The 23,687-nt window shown below is 32.5% G+C and overlaps 1 protein-coding gene across 1 annotated transcript; it reads right to left on the bottom strand.

Annotated features, from left to right (window-relative positions):
• Positions 1-1,995: 1,995 nt before the first annotated feature.
• LOC139499346 (uncharacterized) lies at positions 1,996-23,603 on the bottom strand. The gene is made up of 19 exons (XM_071288016.1): positions 23,440-23,603; positions 23,210-23,286; positions 22,049-22,167; positions 21,640-21,729; positions 20,816-20,956; positions 20,360-20,478; positions 19,803-19,903; positions 18,732-18,796; positions 17,711-17,826; positions 16,061-16,185; positions 15,147-15,239; positions 13,670-13,842; positions 13,077-13,172; positions 11,322-11,450; positions 9,865-10,008; positions 9,238-9,322; positions 7,443-7,546; positions 6,323-6,479; positions 1,996-2,097 (listed from the first exon to the last, which is right to left on the bottom strand). The coding sequence occupies exons 1-19, from the start codon at positions 23,556-23,558 to the stop codon at positions 2,033-2,035; spliced, it is 2,118 nt and encodes a 705-aa protein (XP_071144117.1). The 5' UTR covers positions 23,559-23,603; the 3' UTR covers positions 1,996-2,032.
• Positions 23,604-23,687: the final 84 nt, after the last annotated feature.

Genomic DNA, 23,687 nt, shown 5'->3' with positions numbered 1-23,687 from the left:
ATAAACACGTAAGTAGACACGTTTATAATGTTCATTGGTGTTAGGGTTATTATCATTTATAATATACTAAGTAGTAAATACAGGTAAATTAGAAGTGTATTTCAATCAATGGCATTCGTACTGTATCACCCATCAGTTGTGATATCGATATCATTCAAGATTTCAAATGCCTTATCAAACCATTAATCTGTATTATGTCTTATTTGGATTGTGAAATAAAATATCAGAGAAAATCCTTGTACTAGAGGTAAATGTATATTATAAAGTGTTTATGATATAGCTTTCTCACCTCAACCAGTATGAAATGTATACTCCCTCAGGAGCCACGGTGGCCAAGTGGTCTAAATAGTTCTACTACTATAATAACTAGCCAGTCAACACTGAGGTTGTGAATTCGAACCCCGCTAGTGCGGACGCATTCGACTCTATATTTTTTCTATGATTGTCAGTTTTCCTACCGAAGGTCGGTGATTTTCTCAAGACACTCCGGCTTCCTCCACCAACAAAAACTGCCCGCGACAAAATAGCACAAATAAAGCGCATAAAAGTTTGTTAATTCATCAACAATAACCGGGGTCTTTTATAGCAGACTTTACGGTCATCGTTTTTTTTCATTGACAAAGGACGAACGATAATTTACAAGACAATATCAATAGAAACCAAGGAGTAAACAAAGACTCACAAAACAAAGGACATTTACAGCAACAGTTATAACTAATAATTAAAAAACAACACGAACTCCACTAAAACCGGGAGGTGCTCCTGAAGGGTAAGCATTTCCTGCACCGTATATACGGCACCCGTTCTTTGTTCAGTTTGGTAATGATGGAAGGTTATAATGACTGAGGAAGAATATCAGATATGATTTCTGACACACTTTTGTCATAATGGCCAATCAGCTCATGATGGCGACCGTAAAATTTCTTAAGGGATTACCTTAATTTGATTGATTCATAGCCCTGTCTTAGCAACTTTTGAGAGAGTAGTATTTCTCGTTCAACAAAATCAACGTACTATGAGCTAGCTCTAGAGTAACGTATCAATTGAGACACATATATTCCATATTATGGTTCTGTTGGGATGTTGCTACACAGAAATGAAAAATTGACTATAGGAAAATTAAAATCATCGCGTTTGTCATAAATTGTGGTATTCAACCTACCATCAGTAGTCATTTCAAGAAAAATCACTTCATATGAACTTAGTTGATAGGTGTCTCATTGGCAATCATAACACATTTTTTTTATATTGTCAATTTCAGTATGAGTAAGGTACTGGTCGTCTCTAGGGCTATCGTCAAAGAAGAAATCTGTTTCCAAAACAAATACAGGTTGAACTAAAATTGGCGTATCGGTCAGAATTAACAAGTTTCTAATTATTCTATAAATGTTTTGATATTAGACCATCTGTTGTGTTTAACGGCCTCAAAAGTTTTTGTTGTTATTAATATTATTTCAATTTTGTTTTCTACCTGCAGTAACTACTTTCGGTTGCTAAATATGAAACTACTTTCGGTTGCTAAATATGAACAATGAGATTATGATGAAAGAACGGACGAACGAACGGGCGGACGGACGCACAGACGAGAAAACACAATGCAATAACTGGGGCATACAAATAAGAGTGTACGCGTTCATAATATGTAACAAAACAAACAGTATGAGCAACCTGCCTTTAAAAGTCCCATCTATTAGGTAACATATTTCATATGGCATTAATTAACCACAATTAGTTTTCTGATTTTGATCATTCTTTTTTCAATTTTTGTATACCAACCGAACAAAATTTTCAACAAATATCTATCTATGTTTGGACTTTTGTGTAAATTCGTGCACTATAAGTATTTTGTATACTACTATGTCCGACAAAAGATCAATTTTCATATCGAAGGTCGGTGTTTTTCTCCGGGCACTCCGGCTTTCTCCATCAATAAAAACTGACAGCCACGAATTTGCCAAAAAAAAAGGTGCTTAGAAGTGGCGTTAAACACGTTAATTCAAATCAAATTACATTTACTTGTTATTACTACATTTTAACATCCTTGAGGCAAGGGTTGTTTTCCATGTAATCCACCAAGTAACCATGATGGTCTCGATGCTAAAATTAAAAGATAACAAACACAACAGTATTGTGTTTAATAATAACGGCATGACATTTAATTTAATATTACTGTTATACTGAATGATGAAGATTTAGTATAAAAATAATAAAAATCGTCTACTCTTACATCAAGCACTCTAACACGGCCGACACTCGGCTAACCGAGAGATTGGTCGGTTAATCTATATTGAGTATGTGGCTATATCGGCGGTGGGTCTGTTAATCGGGTTGGCTAAAGTCTGTTAATCAGGTGTTATCGAGGAAATCATTGGAAATTCTGCATGTTTCATTGTATAACTTTTTAAATGTATGTTTATCATAAAAATTATTCATGTCTAACAAAACAATTCAATGTACTGAATCCAGTGGTGTAATTATTATTTTTCTAGCTTCGATGTACGATCTATAAAATGAAAAGGCGTGTTACTCATCAATAAATTTATACACATTTTACACACACAAAATGTACACAAAAAGACACGTTGGTTGAATTTACTTGCATGCGATATTTTGAACATCGAACAAAGACAGGTATTATGTTTGTCAACCAAATTGATATCATTGTGTGAAAATCTACACAAAAATCTGTATTTTGGTGACATAAATCAATCTTTATTTAAAACCTGGTCTGTTAATGGGTCGGATGTATAAAACCCGGTCTGTTAATTGGTCTGTTAAGAGTTATGAATGGCAATAAAAGTATAATTTTATTGCTGTATGGGGTGTTATCTGATCAAATGGGTAGGCTCAAGACGAGTGGCTAAAATATACGGAAACAACACATGAGCAATGAAACATAATATATACGGAAACACTGACATGAACAATGAATTAAGGCCATGAATATTGAAAACTGATATAAAAAAGTGTAATATTAAAGTATTATTATACATCATGTTAAAATGCCATATTTTGATTGCTTAATACGAAGGTGTTAATTTACTCTATCACATGGCTGAGCGGGTGACAAATGTTTGGAATGTCACCCTCTCGGTCAGACCAATCAAAATTCGGCAGTTTAAACGACAATGAATTGAATCTACATCAAGTTATTTTATAGACAATGCTTAAAGTTCTAATTTACTATACAACGAAGCGTGGAACGACTCAAACTTATTTCTTTTACAATTGTTGGAAAAACGTATTTCACTTGTTAATATTTTTACTTTAAAACCTATAAATCATTGTGTGTTATGCTTATTGTTGATATTAAACGCATTCGTTTACCATCGATGGGTTTCAACTGGTGATGTACATTTCATCATGTTCATTGTGATGTATATTTCTCAGCCAGATATGAGGCCTTTTGAAATGGGTATTCACCCAAAATTTAAATAAAAGAAATAACAATAACAAAATAACAACAATTGAAAATATTTTTTTTCTTGATAGCAGAGCTTTTTTCCCGTTTCGGGCCTAATCCTTGTATCGTTTATATGTCAAGTCAATGCACTACTATTGTATATTTACTTCACTTCTGATGATTTTTCAAATACCCGTTACGCTGTCAAGTACGTGACTACATAGAAAATACTTTATAATAAAACTCATCTGTTAAAGAAAATGATGATAGGACATTCATTATAATGAATCAAATGTCACATAGCTGAGTGGATGATAGAGCAGATCGGTATCCCTCGAAAAAACATTGTCAACCTTGGCTTCGCCGCGGTTGACAATGTTTTCTCGGAACCCAATCTGCTCTATCACCCTCTCAGCTATGTGTTATTTATATCTATCACATATTTGTTACAGATACGGATAAATTTTCAAGATTTACCTGTTATGTTTCATTAAATTGTTATGATTGAACTTGTTTCCCCTCTTTTCTGCAACACTTAAATATGTGATAAATAGCTTAAAGATTATAACACGTTTTTCCATATTTGCCCTGGTATCATCCGTCGACCCATATCGGCCCTCGGCTAAAGCCTCGAAGCCGATATGGGAGTCTCGGGATGATACCAGGGCTAATATAGAAAAGGGCATGTTATAATCTATACATATTGATTTCATCAAAGAATGGTCGCATATATCATGTGGATTCTGTTTAGGTTGTCATGAATGACAATAAACGTCGTAATATAACTAAACATCAGTAAGTAAAATATATTGGGATGCTAGAATATATAAAGAATAAAGAAATAATAATGAGTAAGATAAAATAAAATGTAGAGAAAAGTAACAGACAATTTAAAGAATATAGAAATAAACAACACCCCCAATCCGGACCCTCATTGTATACTCGAGAATCTGGATGGAAACACAGAATATATAGAATAATAGATAAGGACAGTAGGAAGTGATGCATTAATAAAAAAAAAGATGGAAAAAAATAATAACTGTTTGAGAATAAAGACATGAAACACCCCTGGGTGTTGAAACAGTAACGGATTGCTATGTACTCATATTGGTAATAAATGCTAAAAGTTTACATGCGGACAACCGCAGTTCTCCTCTGCACTTATGTAGAAAGGAACTAAACGGAATAAAATGAATTAAAACTTAAGATAACCAAATGTAGCTGCATTTGCTACTTTCCATTTACTTCTTTAGACTGATTTGTAAACAACAGATGATTCAGTAATAGAAGAAAAGAACCAATCGGATGATGTTGACGATTTAGAGTTTAACGTCCAGTGACAAATATCATATGCATATGAGAACGACAACACGTTATATATACCCTGTGTTGTATTAGAAAGACACTTTCGGACGGATTTGAGAACGTGCTACTTTGAACAGACACAAAAATGAAGGCTGAAGAAAACTTTAATAAATAGATTCATGCATATTCCAGCAGGCAATCCATATCCATATATTGAAGTGACACACCCCTTAATAAATGCAAAGGAAGTCGAAATAAAAATGTTCTTACTAGAAGGATACTGTTGTAGCGTATTGTCATTTTTTTTTACTCAAGAGCATCTCATTCTTAACTTTTTCAAAGGGAAAATATAAAGGTAGCACAACTATTGTCGTGGCTAAATAACTCTTAACTGACACAATTTCAATTGTCCAACCCATTAACAGACTTTATTCCCATAATGCTCACTAAAACGTGGTATTACTCACGTTATATTACAATTATGAAATATTTACTAATTTCAATTTATATTTTAGAACCAAAGTACGATTTTGTGTCCTTTAAATGATATCTAAAATTGTTGTTTTCGCCTTTCATTACAAAAATTGCTATGCGTATAAGCATAAATTCTACATACTTGCGCGACGCCTTTTAGTTTTACTGAAAACTGCGCATACTATGAAATGTTTTTACAGTTGGAAAATGTTCTCTGATATATATCATTTTATCAGACACTTTTCTTTTTTTTATTTGATTCTTATAATGTACCTATCATCTGTATATTAAATAGATTTTAATATTAAAATTGTGCGTTTTACTCTTAACAGACGTATAACCAACCCGATTAACAGACCAACCGCCGATATAGCCGCATACTCAATATAGATTAACCGACCTATCTCTCGGTTAGCCGAGTGTCGGCCGTGTCTAAGGAATTCTGTGATATAATATTTTAAGCAGAGTTCGTTTTTAAACATTTGATTTATTGTTTAATTGGTAAATTGCATACTTTGATGTAAATTGGATAATTTTATTCACATTTGATAGTAAAATTAAATCTGAAAATTCTTACGTTAGCGGATGAATTATAAAAGATCTGATATGAATGTCAATGAGACAAGTATTCAGCAATGTCCATGTGACGTAGCTATTAAACATTGTTAAAAGGCCTGACTGCGACTGCGTCTGTCATACAGATGAGAGGTTAATCTAGCATTTAAAACCAGGTTTAATCTACCATTGTCGACATAGGCAAATGCCTGTTCCAAGTCAGGAATATGACAGTTGTTATCCGTTAGTTTGGTGTGTTTTGGAATTTCCCTCGGAAATCAGAATTTTTGTTTTTTTTACTTTTTGACATTGAAAAATGTGAAAATCAACGACTGGATTGACAATTGTATAAGAATGGTTATATTTCAAAATTGCTTGTTTACAAATTTAAATGTAATTAAAGATAACATTTCAGAATGTAAGACAGAAACATATCTATTGATAAGGATCATGAGTTGACTTCTATCTTTCTTTTCATGGACTTTTGTCGTCATCTTTCTATCGTATTGGCGTATTCGACAACCTATTTTCTCCTAAATATGGTAATTGCAGGAATTTCTCAATGTTCAATTAAGTTTCACTTACTGACAAATGGTGGTCCTACATGATAACGAGGCCCAGTCTGACCCGGAAGTAGGGGTGTAGTTAGATGATCATTTTTAACAAATGTTGTCAGTGCACATCGAGTCCGGAAATCTGCATATGGTAGTTTAGGAAAGTTGAAATCGTTTGTAGAATTTGACTGAAATGATAATTACGATATATGTTGGCATTTGCTTTTGTTTTAAGTGACCGTTTCTGCTCTACTGATGTATTCTTGTTATAGTAGATGTGTTTCTCTTTGTTCTAGTTTGATACCCATGTGTGTTTTTTCCTAATCGAATTTTTACTATTAAACGGGATATCACTGTTGTTTTTAGTTATTACATTACTATTGAGGATTACATATTTCTTTGCATTACTAGTAACATCTTATTTTCTTTTCACTGTTTACTCTTAAATTTACGACTACAAGAGGAGAAAGATACCACATGGACATTCACACTCATAGACAAAAACAAATTGACCATGCAATGGCTACATAAGAAAAAAAGACAAACAGACAAATATTGGTACACAAAACACAACATAGAAAAATAAAGACTAAGAAACACGAACCCCACCAAAAACTGGGGGTGATCTCAGGTGCTCCGGAAAGACTGAAATGCATGTTTTAGTTACACGAGCTGATTTTTATTCCTTACATTGCAAGTTCTTTTGATATTGTGAAGAGAAGGAGGGGACATAAGTATTTATGTAACGGATTATTCATTTCAACTTTTTGCGATACTCGCTTGTTTTTTTCAAAAACGTTTATGTTCTTTTTTGTACAAAACGGCTGCATTGTGTGTTGAACAATATTTACTTTCATTTTGTGTCATGAAAGGTTATATATCTTCTGTACTTATTCTTTGTTATAAGACCAATGTGTTCATTTTCCGCATCCGCCAGCAGCCAGTCCTATTTCAGTGAATATCAAATCGTCCTTCTCTATTGTATAGGTATTTGGCAAATCATAGAGACGTAGGTAAGCACCTTATTGTATTAAATGATATCAATTGAATGTAAGTATATCATTCTCAAGGGAATGCAATTGTGTTTTAACCAGTCACTTCTTGCAATGTGCGTATTTTACCACCGACCACACGAAGGAATGTTAACTTACTATTATATTGGAATGGACATCAAACCATGCAGGTTTGTGTGGATCCCACTTCACTGTGTATTGGTTTCCAGAATTGTAAAAGATATTCTTATATATTTGGTTACCTAAAAACCAATTACCATTGCTAAATTATTCATTATCTCATTTGTACGAATTCTGCAGTCATTTCTAACTGTGTTAAACAAAAGTTTCTGCTTAATTATAAAAAAAAAGTTTTTGTTTGTTTCTTTTGTTGCATAGATTAAACAATTTTAATTATAGATATAAGAATGTGTGATATGAGTGCCAATGAGACAACGCTTCATCAAAGTCACAATTTGTAAATGAAAAACCAATATAAGTCACAATATGGTCTACGACACGTAGCCTTTGTTCACACCGTACAGTAAGCTATAATGGGCCCCAGAAAATGACTACTGTTACCCATCTTCTTGTCGCGTTTGGACTTTCAAGCCTATGTCGCGGCAATTTAATTTCGCGATCTCAAATTTGCTTGATGTAGTTTAGTAACGAAAAATCCATTCGCTACGATTTATAATCTCGATATTTTTCTTTTCGTGAAAGGCGCAAAAATAAGTTGATTAATAGTATATCATTTACATATTTTGAGTGTTAGAAGCGATTTTCTCGATTTACCATCATCATGTCATGAACATTTAAAAATGAGTTCCTTCAAAGAAGTAAAAAGTACGAAGAAAAGAAAACATAAAAAAAAAGCTAGCTTAATCTTAGATCAATGTTGCCTTTGTTATTTGAACATTAGTTTCTCAATGCTTGCATTTTGAATTGTGATAGTTATAACAGAAATACGTGGATCTCACAAACTAGTTCCAAAAGAGAGGCGAAAGATACCAAAGGGACAGTCAAACTCATAAATCGAAAATAAACTGACAACGCCATGGCTAAAAAATAAAAAGACAAACACAAACAATAGTACACATGACATAACATAGAAAACTAAAAAATAAGCAATACGAACCCCTCATGATCAACGACTTTGAATTATGCTGGTTTTTACAGGGCTTTGGAAAAAAAAAACTTCCTAAAATTTTACTCTAAATTATCATGTTTGAATTGTGTTGATAATTAGATACTCTTCTACCAATATAAGACTCCAAAATAATCAAATGTGAATAGTGATAAATAAAACAGTAACTAATGGGCCTAACAAAATGTCTTTCGAAACCTTGCGGTTCACAGTAACACACAAAGAGGAACACATTCAATTGTATTTTATTGTTTTATTGTTGGTCAAATGTAAGAACAAAAAACGAGATTTTATAGTCTAGAAACTTCGGGATATTAATTTAAAACGACAGCAACAATCATATGGACGATAAACTAGAACTTTTAAGGTATTCGTTGACCCCTCAGCGCATATAGATAAGAAAATGTGGATGAAAAGCTATTCTTCGTATTAACCCATCTACTTGTCTCTGTAAAAATTTCAATCGCTATGGTAACTTGTTATTTTGGTGAAATGTTCGATACTAGCAATCACAAAAACAAATTCACACAACTTTCATGAATTTAAAGAACCTTTTTGTTTTCGCATTAAATACTGTACTTTAAACGACAAGACTTTCAATTGGACGTTCCAGAATCTAAAGAACCATGTACAGTTCCATTGTTTGTACGCTAAAATGAAAATAACGTCACGTCAATGGTTGAACTTTTTTAACCAATCACGACGTGTTGGTGAACACTTATGGAAATATTGCCCAGGATGCATTAGATTCAGAAACGGCGAATTGATGAAACGCAGATACAAATACTGTTAATATACGTGGACTACCTCGTGGTTCCTCAGGATGCTCATTTAGAATGTTTACAAGCTTGGGATACTTCGACGTCCACAATTTATCCGTATAGGGTAGTTTCTGTAACCAATGAAAACGGATTATAAATATATGTATCAAAGAAGTAGTGAAGATCTGTAAAAGTTTTTTATTGATAACTGTTTTCTAATTTTTTACTATGGTTCATTCATAAAGTTGAGTGTCGGTAGTTTTTCTTTGTGTTATGAGAACAGTATAAAATATCACAAGATGAGGTGAGATTTGTCATTTGAATTTGATCATGCACGGCAAGCTTAACGCACTATTCAATATTTAAAATCAAATTTGACATTAAATCAAATGTAAAGGTATAACGGTAAATTTGTGATCATCCAATGAACAACATCCTTTTGCACAACAAATCCTGATAATTAAGGGAATCTGACTAATCGACGTCTGGTCAATATGTTAAATGATTGGTAGTATTTGGGTACTTATTGAGGTAAATCAGGGTACATGTACATGATATGGACTATTTAAAAAAAATAAGGAAATGAGTTAAGAAATACGCAGCAGTTCGTCATTACGACCCAATAGGGACTAAAACGATTTCCTGTCTTTTCTTCATAAAGTAAAATTTTTACGTTAAGGATGTCCATTAGAGATTTGTCATTTCTATGAGAAGAACCTCTGCCATCAACTTGAATGGAGAACTTGGTGGAATTGAAGAAGATGTTATCTCGTACTATATTGTCGCGTCCTCCACCAATATTCAAATGTCCAGCGTTCTAAAAATAGATTTTGAAACATCTATAAAAGAAATAGTCACACTGTCTTCACCTGGTCTAGTTATCACGTCCTCCATCAATATTCAAAAGAAAGATGTTAAAACATTTTTCAAAACAAAATGACTAGTGTTTTAATTAATGCTACATAAAAATATGTTCAGATCTAAATCTAAATGGCTATGCATTTTATCAGTTTGTCCAAGAGCAAACGTCGGCCAATTTAATGCATTATAAGAGCCATTTATAATATTTTTTTTATTTTTCTAGAACTGTTGGATGCTTATGATTTTTTTTTCATTTTCATATTCATAACAAATTCTTATTAAGCACCAAAGTATGCAGTACACCTGAATATTTCGCGCACAACATCAAGTTAAAACTGTGATACTATGGTTTGATAATCTATCTCACAATCTCATCAAAGATGCCAGGATTAAACTTGTTTACGGCAGTTACGGCAGGATCTGCTTACCCTTCAGGAGCACCTGAGATCACTCCTAGTTTTTGGTGGGGTTCGTGTTGTTTATTCTTTAGTTTTATATGTTGTGTCATGTGTACTATTGTTTTTCTGTTTGTCTTTTTTATTTTTAGCCATGGCGTTGTCAGTTTGTTTTGGATTTATGAGTTTGACTGTCCCTTTGGTATCTTTCGTCCCTCTTTTGTGTATTAAGACTAAATAGTAGCATTTGTCTATGAAAACTCCGTCAATGCCATACCAGAAAAAGTTCTGGTGACACGATCTCCTATGAAAGTCCAAAAAAAGCTTTCGTTCTTCTACAAGATTTGTCCTTCCCCAACATACTGTAAACCAACTTATTTTCGCGGATACTTTCTTTCGCGTTTTACCCTATCTATACTATTTCGCGGTTATTTATATTCGCGATTTTCTGTCTTACTTGATGAAGTTTAATAAGGAATGATCCAAGTTTTACATATTCGCGACAATTTATATTCGCGTTATTTTTCTACTCGGCAAAGTTGCGAAAATGAATAGCTCGCGAAAATAAGATGGTTTACAGTAACTAGAAAACAATTTTCCGCAACTTCGTATCAGGAGCATACGATTCCCGTAAAATTTACATTGCAGAAATGTATGATAGTAAATAGAGTCAAACATGTACTAATAATTGTTGGGAGCTTATAATTTTGCTGCTGATTAGTATTAATGTGATTGAAAACGTATAAGTTAAAGCCATGCACCAATCTGTTTTCTCACTAACCTTTCAATTGATGTTTGTTTGTAGTAAGGTTGGACCTTCATAAAACATGTAAACTTAATCATGTTAATATGTCATGCTTGTAAATAATCTTACGTTATAAAAAACGTTTTTCTCCACCAGTACGCTTGAATATTGGTCATCTAACATCACACCTCGGACATCGGCTCCATAGTAATATTGTAGATTATGATGAATGTGATTGTACCGAATAACTGTACCTCGCTGCAGGCAAAATATAGATTCATTGACTAATTGATAGCCATTTAGTAAATGTTTAGTGTTCGATATAACATATAGAAGAAGTTGCCTGCTAAATCACGGTACAATTGTGGAAGTGTTGGCACAACTGGAATGGACACAGTAATAAGTTGGACACAGGAAGGATTTGATCATGTTTAATGCATTTTATTCTATTTCTTTAAATAGATGAAAATAAAGAGCATAATACAATAGACCTCATTCATCTCGGTATATATTGAATATTCTAATAAAAGTGTGGCAAGGTGAGATTTCAGTGGTCTATGACCTTCTTAACTCAATAACCATAAGAGTTACACGACATTACCGAAACGCATTTGAATGATACACATTGAACAAAAATCGACTGAGCATGTGCAAAAACGTATAAGACACGGTTCGATAACGATCTTTGAATTTGGATATTTTCTAAAACAATTGGTGTTTTCTGTGGGGAAAAAAATGTTCAAAGACAAATTCAAGAAGTAAAAAAACACTACATTTTTCGGTTATATCACAAATATTTCCGACGCTGTAGGATTTCAGAGGTGTTGTGGCTCATTGAAATTGGTCTCTTACTTAAGTAATATAGATATTTAGAAAAATACCAAATAACAGTTATTTATTTAGTAATTTTTTTTTAAAGAAAATGAATGGTAGCTCTTTCTTATGTCACATAACAATGTAACATGTGCATAAGTTATATACGTCTATCATAACCTCACACACAAATCACAAATGTATCGATTCTCTTTCTGATTGCCATACACGTTAGACGTTTAGCCAGCAATAAAACCAGGTTAAATCAACCATCTTCTACATATTAAAATGACTTTACAAAGTAAGACATGTGACAGTTGTTGTCCTTTTGTTTGATGTGTAAGAGCGTTTGATTTTGTCGTTTGATACGGGACTTTCCGTTTCAAAATTTCCTCGGAGTATTTTTGTGATTCTACTCTTTATAATACATAATACTCATCCTGAGTAAAACGTGTTAAGTTGCACTTACATACCAACGAATGTACTGCTCTTCGTTGAATATATATATTAAACATATTGTGTATACATAATAAAATGCCTTTACAAAATCAGGCATACGACAATTGTTGTCCGTTTGTTCGATGTGTCAGAGCTTTTGATTTTGCCATTTGATAACAAAATCTGTAGATACATCACAATCACATTAAACATATAGTTAACTCATGTATTCAACACTGATACATTGAATAGTGACCTTATGTGTCAGATGCCCAAATTACCACACTTCACAATCATTTAAGTTAAAACATATCTCAATGTCTCTAATAAATTAAGTAGTTCCACTATGCATCACGTTATCCTATCTTCCAGCACATCACAATCACGTGACTTTTAACTAATCTTTATCACGATGGCAATTCGCCTTTTGAAAATCAAAAGGACTACGGTAATCTCATTGTTCTTACACCAAAAGGAAAATAACGTTACGTCATTGGTTCAATTTCCATTTTTTCAACATTTTAAACCAATCAAAACGTTTTGGTCTACGATTTTGAAAATATTACCCAGAATGCATTAATTTCTGTAACGGCGATCTAATAAACATAAGGCTCTATAAGGTTATAAACTTACAGCAGCCCAATCTTTTCCAGAGTGTATCGCTCCACAGTCACTCGAATTCATACAGTTTTCAAAAACATTGTTATATTGAATGCTATGGTCGTTTCCCTGCAAGTCGTACAAATACACTAAGTTACACCGATAATGTCGTATATCGAGTCATCGTATTTGTAAAAACAAATGGATTGAGATTTATTTTCATTTAACTTATACCATGTATTTATGGATCTAGAAGCGTAAAAATATGGTGTCAAGAAATGTTCATGAACGGCTAGCAAAATTGTCAACTATCAATAAACTATTGTGTTGTTCATTTAATATTTATTATTTTACTAGATCGTGAATATTTTATAATCTCACGCGTACGGATATATGCACGTACGTTAAATCCAATTGTTCGTATCCTACACAATTACACCTTGAATACAACATATAATGTTGTGGTCCGTTTTGAATTAAACTTGGAGTTCTGTATTTTTGTTATTTCCTTTTTTGTAAAAAAAATAAAAAAATTAACATCTATTTTCATTGACATGTATTATCTTATGTGACACAAATCAACCGATTTACAATTTCAGACACATTAAACTTAAAAAATAATTTACCGTCCATCTTATTGCAGTATATTGTCCTCTATATATTATATTATGTTCGATGTGACCACCAACGCCATCTAGTGTTATGGCATTGGCATCAGACGAAGTCACCCGACTAAAAAAAGACATTTCGCTGTCAATTATGAAATTGTTTGAAGACGTCAGAGTTGGTCTATCACCACCTAAAGTACAAGATAAACACACATTAAAGTTTAGCTGCTAATTCAATCTGTTACACGTATAAGTCATGACGAGACTATTGTGTTCAAATGATTAGGCGGAGGGTTTTGCTGATGCAATGATATTATCAAGTATTCATAAGTTAGAACGTATCAAATGTTAATTGCACGCGCCATCATCGTCATGTAGATAGCTCTTTGATATGACATTCTATATTCGTATTTAAGTATCAACTTATAACCTTGTAAAGTTACACCGCCGTCACCGTCATGTAGATAACTCTTTAGCATGACATTCTACAATCGTGTCTACGTATGAACTAACCTTATAACGTTACACAGCCGTCACCGTCATATAGATAACTTTTTGATATGACATACTACCATGGGATCTACGTATCAACTTACCTTATAATGTTACACCGCCGTGACCGTCATGTAGATAACTCTATGATATGAGATTCTGCAATCGTATTAGAGTATCAGCTTATTACCTTATAATGTTACACCGCAGTCGCCGTCATGTAAATAACTTTTTGGTATGACATTCTAAAATCGAAATACGTATCAACTAACCTTATAATGTTACACCGTCGACACCGTCATGTAGATAAGCCTTGATATGACATTCTACAATCGGTTCTACGTATGAACCAACCTTGTAATGTTACACCGTCGACACCGTCATGTAGATAGCCCTTTGATATGACATTCTACAATGGAACCAACCTTATAATGTTACACCATCATTACCATCGTGTAGATAACTTTATGATATGACATTCTACAATCGGTTCTACGTATCAACTTATCTTATAATATTACACCGACATCACCGTCATGTAGATAACTCTTTGATATGATAATCAGTTCTATGTATCAACTTACCTTGTACTATTGCACCGCCGTCACCGTCATGTAGATAACTCTTTGATATAACATTCTACAATCGGTTCTACGTATCGAATCACCTTGAAATGTTACACATCCGTCATCGTCATGTAGATAGCTCTTTGATATAACATTCTACAAACGGTTCTATGTATCAACTCACCTTGTAATGTTACACCACCATCACCGTCATGTAGATAACTCTTTGGTATGACAAAATTTCTACCATCGGTTCTACGTATCAACTTACCTTGTAATGTTACACCGCCATCACCGTCATGTGGATAACTCTTTGATATGACATGCTACAATCGGATCTTCGTATCAACTTATCTTATAATGTTACACCGCCATCACCGTCATGTAGATAACTCTTTGATATAACATACTTCAATCAGTTGTATGTATGATCTTACCTTGTAATGTAACACCACCATCACCGTCATGTAGATAACTCTTTGATATAACAAAATTTCTACAATCCTTTCTGCAGTACACATTATACGATCCTGTAAAAAGAGATGTTTTTTCTGTTTGATGTTTTGTTGACTTGTACCTTATATCCATGATATTACCTTTTGAAATAAAGGGCAATTGAAGTCAAGAGGGACATTCAAACTTATAGATCGAAAACAAACTGACAACACCCGGGCTTAAAGGCAAAGGACAAACAGACACACAATAGAAAACAGACACAATATAGAAAACTAAAGACTAAGCAACACGAACCCCATCAAAAATTGGGGTGATCTCAGGTGCTCCGAAAGGGCAAACAGATCCTGCTCTACAGATAAAAACTTCCACGTCGTTTTTTCTCTGTTTAAGAGCTGTCGATCTAACAACGGCTTTCAATTTCTATATTAGTATGCACCTAAAATAATTTCTTTTCGAACAAGACAATTTCCTATTTGTTGACGTTACACACAAAAAACAACAACACTTCTAAATTTATGAACTGAAAAAGGCATTTGCTGAAAATTGCATTTCATTTCACTAGTAAATAATTGTTCATGTTCTATGAATTAACACATACTTAGCACTACAATGATTGTTTTTAATTATCATTGTTGTTTTGAATTATTCTATTATTATTGGTATAATCAGTATCCATTATTCTCTATTAAAAATGGAGGTAACTCAAATTCATCTTCTTTGATATTCCAATTTAAGTGTACGGAATCTATTTTAAAAATGCAGAGACGTATACCTTTCCCCGAACTTTTACCTTGGGAGTTAAATTTTTTCGAGGACATTTTGTATAGACATGAGGAACCCAGGTGACACTATTTAGAAAAAAATCTCTTTTTTTTAAACATATATTCTAAATTACCTGTATTCCTTATTTCCATACTTTGAATCGTGATATTTGAAGAATCCTGTGCTTGGATTCCAAAATGCCGGCATGCTTCCAAAATGAAATTCTCAAAAACAACATTTGATGTGTATCTGGTTAGCCTGTAATTTAAATATATTAGAAATAACAACACGCTACACCGGTTATTCAGTGTTCAACACTTTCTGTTGTTATTTTTCATAGACAGACAAATATTACAGTCGTTCCTTAATTATACTATGTTATTAATTAACTACACTGTTATTGGACTTAATATGATGAAAACTGCCTATGCAATATAAGGTGTAAACTCGGCCAATACAGAATAACTCGGCCAATATAGATTTTTTTCTGTATTGGCCGAGTTATTCTATATTGGCCAAGTTGACACAAATACAGGATTTCGAAACGTCTCTAGTTTTTATATCGAAAGTCACGATAAACACAAACTGAAAGTAAACTGTTGTTTGGAAGACGCAGTTTTCATTTAGTCATCATAAACATGCTATAAATTTCAGTATGGCATATATTTCAGGCTAAAGACGGTCACATTAATTTAAAAACGATTTTGAAAGCAGACGATGGAATTATTTCAGGTTTGGAGAACGAGTAGATTATCGCAAAGTTCATTTCTTGGCGACCTCATAATTTCACGATGGTACAAATACTTCCGTTCACTTTTATTTTGTAAAGTGTCATTTATTTTTAAACCCGAACCAGGCATATGCCTTCTATATTTATGCAAATATTCGTTCTTTGGTCATTTGACTTATGGATAGTTTTTTTTTTAATTTTCTGCATAACAATAAAAAAGTTTCTGCATAACACGTGCAATGGCAGTACCTTCCCAATTACTATCTATGTGTTGCGCTAAATTAAAACTGTAACACTTCATAGTGACTGGAAAGGGTAAAAATATTCATTAGATGAGAAAATGCTGAAGACATCTGGAAACAACACCAGATCATTATATATTGCATCTAATAAAAAGAAACTGAGATTTGGATAGTTCCACTTCAAGGTAAAGATATTTATCTCTGTGAAATGAAATTAAAAAAATATTGTTACACTGTAGTTAATTAATAAAGATACTATTACGTGTATTTCTGTATTGGCCTTTTTATTGGTCCTCGGCCAGCATTATTGGCCTTCGGCTTCGTTCCAGGCCAATACAGCAAGCCTCGGACCAATAAAAAGGCCAATACAGAAATACTTACGTAATAATATCATATTACTGTAAAAAAAAAAACTCACCTTTAACAAATAGGATATTAAGTTGAAAATCAAATCCCCTGACTTATAGAAACAGACAACCCCATACCCCTTTTCACCCATTGAAAAACCAAACCAAAACAACAGCACAAAAAAGCAAGGGGAAGGGAAACATTTTACACAACATTACAGTCAGCTCATTTGAATCTAATAAAATATTGGAAATGAACCAAGAAACAAGAGTTGTTCTGAATTTGCCTTCAATATAGGAGAACTACTTGTCCATGGCTTTTTCCTTACTATTTACTGTTTGTATTGAATTAAAAGTAGTTGAATACCAGGGATGACACGTTTTATACCTACACACTACACATATAGACCATCAGCAATGGAATTGACCTATATCAAAATTCTAAATAAACTTAGAAAACTAACTGTATACATGTATTTATCATTGAACCATATATCACGTCGTTACTGCTGTAGAGTCCTTTAGAAAATGCCGGCCATAAATACAACATTCCTGTAGTTCTGTCAATAAAATATTCTCCCTACAAAAATGGAAAATTAGTTATTTAACAAATTATATCGTAATTACCAAACATCAGACACCAACCAAATTGTTCTTTTTTCCAAGTAATAAAACACTTGCTCTAAGGGTTTTTTTTCCTAAATAATTTTCATTTGAGAAACATAACTTTTCCGTCGCTTCTTTTTCACAGAAACTTAGAATCAACAACATGAACAACTCGATTGCAGAATTCCATGGCAACCATACCTGCTTTATTACAGAATAAAATAAGAAGAATTTTGGTTCATAAAGATTCCAAAATTATATATAGTATCAACCCTGAATAACTATAAATACTTCGAGCAGTGGTCTTTAATTATATTGATGTCACTTGTTGAAACAGGTGTAACATTGTAATTATATTGATATCTAAGGTCGATACAGGTGTGAGATTGAATAATTTAATGTATACTATTTTCTTTGCAAAGCTTTGAATTAATTTGTTTTTTAGTTAATCTTAGTTCTTAGTAACAAGTTAAATATAACGGGAATATGAATACATAACAAAAAAATCGATTTCAAAATATTAACAAAAGAAGTGAACATTATAGATCCCAACTCAGCATGATGATAAAAAAAACCCTCCCCGCTCACTCCAAAAAAGTATTGATATCAAAATAGCATGCCATTTGCACCTAATGAATACAAATAAACCATCCAAATCAAAACGATTGAGACTTACACATACCAGTGAGGTTAACCTATATGAATACTAAAATACCACTATGATATAAAGGACTATTCTTCCTGAAAAGATTGATACCAACATCAATCAACTAAATTACCCTAATAGTGTCCAATATACAATGCTGATAACATGAAACTTTCTCCCCTCTCAATAAAATAGAATACCAAAATATTTAAATAAAAAAGCAGGTCACTTACAGGTTCATCAATTTCATCTAAAATGTTGATAAATCTGAAGTATCCTCCACCAGGGTGCGTTTGTCCTAAAATAATTAATTCAATACGTTAGATGTAAAGTGGTGTTTTCATTGTCTTTAAATAGTTTTCAAGGCTTAAAATTTAAATGCCAGGTATGCGTTTCAACTACATGACTCACTAGTGACGTTCAAATCAAAACAGTTAAATAGCCAAAATAAGTACAAAATTAAAGAGCATTGAGGACCACGAATTCCAAAACGTTGTGCCAAATACGGCTAAGGTTATCTATGCATGGAATAAGAAAATCCTTAGTATTCGAATAACTCATACTTTTGCAAACAGTAAATTTATAACTTAAGCCATGACATTGTTAGCAATATAACTTGAAACAACAACAAGCGGTATGTCTACATTATTAGTGGTACTCAAATAAAACAGTTGGAATGCCAAATTAGATATGAGATGTTAAAACAGAAAATTCCGAAAAAATACTTGTTATAAGTTCCTGTTTGCATTCTTATCTAAAAATTTGCATTCTTATTTACTAATCTTTATAACCTATGCGAATATATCAACACACTCTAATAATGACTTGATTGATTTCTGCGATAGGTATTAACAACAACAACGAAAAACAGTATACATCGTAGAATTTTCACACCTACTGGAAAATTCTTTCAAACTATGTGTATTTAGACTTGAAAATGAATTCTCCAACGGATATAATTTAAAACATTTTGCAAATTTTTAGAAATTAATTAGCATGTGTAATTAAAAAGAAGTAAAGACAAGATGGTGGACATTAACCACAAACTCGACATTACTAAATCAGGTTAATGTCTAATTAATATTGTAGAATGTTTATGTTAGCTGTAATCAATGTTAAGATCAAAACAATATTTTAAAATTGAATGTTAGATCGATAACTTTAACGAATAACTTTATTCAAATAATCCACAGTTTTATATTGTGATTTTAGTATGATATATAATCTGCCGAAAACTTAAAGAATGCAGTCATAATAAAAGACAAGGATCGTTCTTTGTGTATTTAATGAAAATATACAAATACCTGCTCGCAAGCCGAAATGAGTTGGTTGAGCCAGTGAAATTGTTTTATGTTGGGAATCTATTGTTTTGATTGGGACAGCTTTATCTGCCCAGCTTTGGTACCTGTAACATAAATAGGATGGCAAAGTTCACATTTCTCAATTTTTCCTGATAACTGACTTCTTATTTCACTATATCAAACTGTGTGTACGTTAAATCTGCTTTCAAACAAGAAACCAAATACCGTAAACGTTATCTCGTTTTTGCAGAAATTGGACAGTCTATCGAAGAGATACAACACTGATTACATAAGAAACTTATTGCACATGTCGAATGAGTCCATTTTCAGAAATAATAAATTACACGGACTTCAAATGAATCATAAATGGTTTAATATGTAGACTAAACATCGGCATACGTATTTATGCACAGAAAAAGATTGTGCTTGTCAAATCTCTAAGAGAAGATAAACTACTGCAAGAACAACAAGAGCTGTAGAAACAATATATCTTTACCTTTGTGCAAAGCAGATTTCTGAAAGTCAGGCAGATTCGTTCTTATAGTATAATTGATACATACCAGTAGCCATAAACCCAGATATCCGACTGATTGACCCATTTCTTTGGTCTGTCGCTTTCATACTGGAACACTGTACTGTATCTCTCTCCTGATGGAACATTTGTTATATTTATAAAGCCCTGGAAGAGAGATATGTTACACAATAAAACATTCCGAATTTTAAAAGCTGCAAAAATGTATGAACGATCAATGTACCTTTTTGAATGTTTTGATAACCTTCACATGATTCAATAATTACACTAACTTACAAATATCAAGTTGGAATAAGAAATTCTTTTAAGAAGTAACGATAGTGCTATTGTCATTAAAACGAATAGTAACAGCTTTATATAAAAATTGTGAATGTATGTTCTACCTTCATTATTGTTTGCATGTAAAAGTTCTTTTAGATTTGTAATCCTCTGTCCTTCAATTGAATCCTTTAATAAATTATTGGCTTTCGTTTACAGTACTTACATAATTTGGCCATCTTGAAAGAGTTAATGGAAACCCATTCTCAAATATTTCTAGAGGAGCCTGCCGAAGTATGTATTTTCCATACGGCACTATCTGTCCTAGGTCAGTTATACCGGCGTCTGATAGTTTGTTTTGCAATACCTTGAATAATTGGTTTAAATATATAGATAAGAATAAACAACACAAATAATAATTAAAAAAATAAATATAAAATATTTACGATATGAAGAAATGTACAGACACACTAAAATTCCTTCGTTTCATTTTCAGTTTGAAGGCAACCAGTGCAACCGTTTAAGACAAAGTAAAATACATCCGTTTCATGAACAACACAAACTTGCTTTTTGAGACCAGACAGACATATCTATAAAGAAAAGCACGATGATTCCATCCCCAAAACGGACATCAATTACACATTCCCCAGAAATGCACGAGAATGAATAAAAGAAGAGCAAAATGATTTTGAAGGATTTTGAAAATGAATTTGATATGGTTGTACTTACAATATTGGTTAAGACAGGTTATAATTAACACAGAAAATGCAGGAAATAAACTGTTTATAATTGCGAAATATTTCTGTGTTAGGAAAAGCAGCTTAGCATTTGTGGAATAAAATAGTTTAATTGTGAAAAAGTAACAATATTCCCAACACTAATGATATGGTCGTTCTTCACTTTTTTGAAATACCTTGTGCTCGTTTGACGATGATGTATGCTAGGGAAGAAATTCTTAAAATACCTTAGCATCATATTAGTATTCAGTTGGAGGTTATGGATAATTGATTTTACTCAGTCACTTATAAAGTACTACTTTTTTATGCTTACATGTTTTTGTGCCTCTGGTGACAGTCGTTGTAAAATAGAAGGATCTGTTACTTTGGTGAAATGATTAGATGGAAGTCGTTTTCCTCCAGTCTGCAATCGGTTGAAAAAATAAGATGCTATATTGCACGAATTTCAGTGGTTTTTTTTGGTTTGTATGTATCATATATGTTGTTTGTTCATTATTTTCTAATAAATCTTGGCTATGTTGTATTGGTTTTACTCATTTTTGAACGCAGTGTGGTGACTTATAGTTGTTAATTGCTGTGTGATAGTGTGACTTGATGTGCCTAATCTTTTTATACCACATTTTATTGCTATATTTTTACATGAAGTATATGTTTTGATATGATATTATATATAAACACCACCTTGGAATTAATAAAAGTTAACCAAATATGAACATAAATACCACATGAACTTTCTGGTTTTGATACGCTCGTATAGTAATGCGTCTATAATCATTTCGATGGTTAATGACAAGCGTTGAATTAAGATCATGGTATCCCTCCATCAACTCTATCCAAATATCTAAAAAAAAAAAAAGGACCCCTCTAAGTTGTTCATTTTTTAAGATTTCAAGCTCTCCAGTAATAATATTTTTTCAGCGGGATTATATTTTTATATGGATTATGCATACGATAAAGTGGAAGGTTGTAGATATTACATCCCTGAGTCTAAATGTCTCTTATACCCTCTTATAGTTGAAATTCTTTGACGCAATAGGCTTGGTGAAGGTATTTGAAAGAACAAATCTAATTTAAGTTTTGAAGTAATCAAATATTTGTTTTTTAAAAGATAATTTATGGAGACTATTGCTTATATTCATGGCATCCAAATCCTTTTAAGAAAATTGCAAAGGAATGAAAAAAATGTCAACCAACCCTCTAAAATTTGCATCTGCACCAAGTCATACTATTTGGAACATGTGCCACTGTATTGTTTATTTGTGTATTTCTCTGTCCTGCATTTATTTGTACTATAGTCCTGTTATGTAATGTTTTCCTCTTAGTGTTATATTTATCATTGCAATACAAGCGCTAGGATTGGCTGACCACAAAACCAGGTTCAAGCCACCATATTTTCTTAAATTGTCCTGTACCAAGTCAGAAAAATGAAAGTTGTTATCTTATTTTTCGTTTCTGTGTGTGTTACTTGTCGTTTGTTTTTGTCGCACTTTAGTGTTTCTGTTGATTCTTTGTTTTCCACTTATAGTTGATGTGTTTCCTCAGTTTTAGTTTGTAATCTGGATTTTTTTTCCTTCAATCGATTTAAGACTTTAGAACAGCGGTATACTAGTGTTGCCTTTATAAGTAAATGGTACTTGTCGTTTTTTCTATTAATGTGTTGCCCTTTAGAGGACTTGTGTGTTGAGGAGATAAAAATCAAAGGTTTTGACATTACTTCGAAATTAAAAAGTTGTTATTACAGAATTCGGAATACATCGTCGTGTTTTCTTTTATAATAGCATCATCATGATTATAATGTATATGATATGTTATTGTGATTTATATTATCATTTACTTTAGTGTATGTATAATTAGATAATTAAATTAAGATTGAAACATCTTACTTTTGTTCTGTATATCTGGTTCTGAGATACGTTGTATAGCTCTGTGAAGAGTCTTCATTGGAATAGAAGCATCAGTTCTAAAATCAAAATAGTAAAATAGAATTTAAGTAATTGAAATAATTTCAAGTGGTATGGAATAACACAAATTAAGGTATCTAAAAGATAATATGTTTTGCAGGTTGTATGCAGAGCTTCTATAATGGAGAGCATTGTAAATCAACATATCTTACCCGACATTTAAATCAGAGCCAGTAGGACTGACGTACAAGTGAACATTTTGAAGTTCTGGTATTAAAAACCCACTTCTGAAATTGAAAAGACTGAAAAGTAAAAGCAGATGACAAAGCATCGTTGTTTAAATCAACTTATGGTGTTTAACCTTTATAGCGTGACATGTTATTGATAGCATGTACTACCATTAGGTAAGTTTTCAGATAAGACATGATAAAAACATTTAAAAGTTAAGGTCGTTCACAAT

Source organism: Mytilus edulis, chromosome 12 (genome assembly GCF_963676685.1).
Source record: "Mytilus edulis chromosome 12, xbMytEdul2.2, whole genome shotgun sequence".
NCBI lineage: Eukaryota > Metazoa > Mollusca > Bivalvia > Mytilida > Mytilidae > Mytilus > Mytilus edulis.
This window is presented reverse-complemented; position numbering and strand designations above follow the sequence as displayed.

Bases quoted from the DNA above. Each gene is read 5' to 3' on its own strand.
- LOC139499346 (XM_071288016.1), bottom strand. From the start codon at position 23,558: ATGCTTTGTCATCTGCTTTTACTTTTCAGTCTTTTCAATTTCAGAAGT. The intron at 16,186-17,710 runs GTTAGTTTTCTA...TTTAAATTACAG, and splicing joins ATGATAAATACATGTATACA to GCTAACCAGATACACATCAA. The intron at 13,173-13,669 runs GTAAATTATTTT...TACGACTTGCAG, and splicing joins ATACTGCAATAAGATGGACG to GGAAACGACCATAGCATTCA.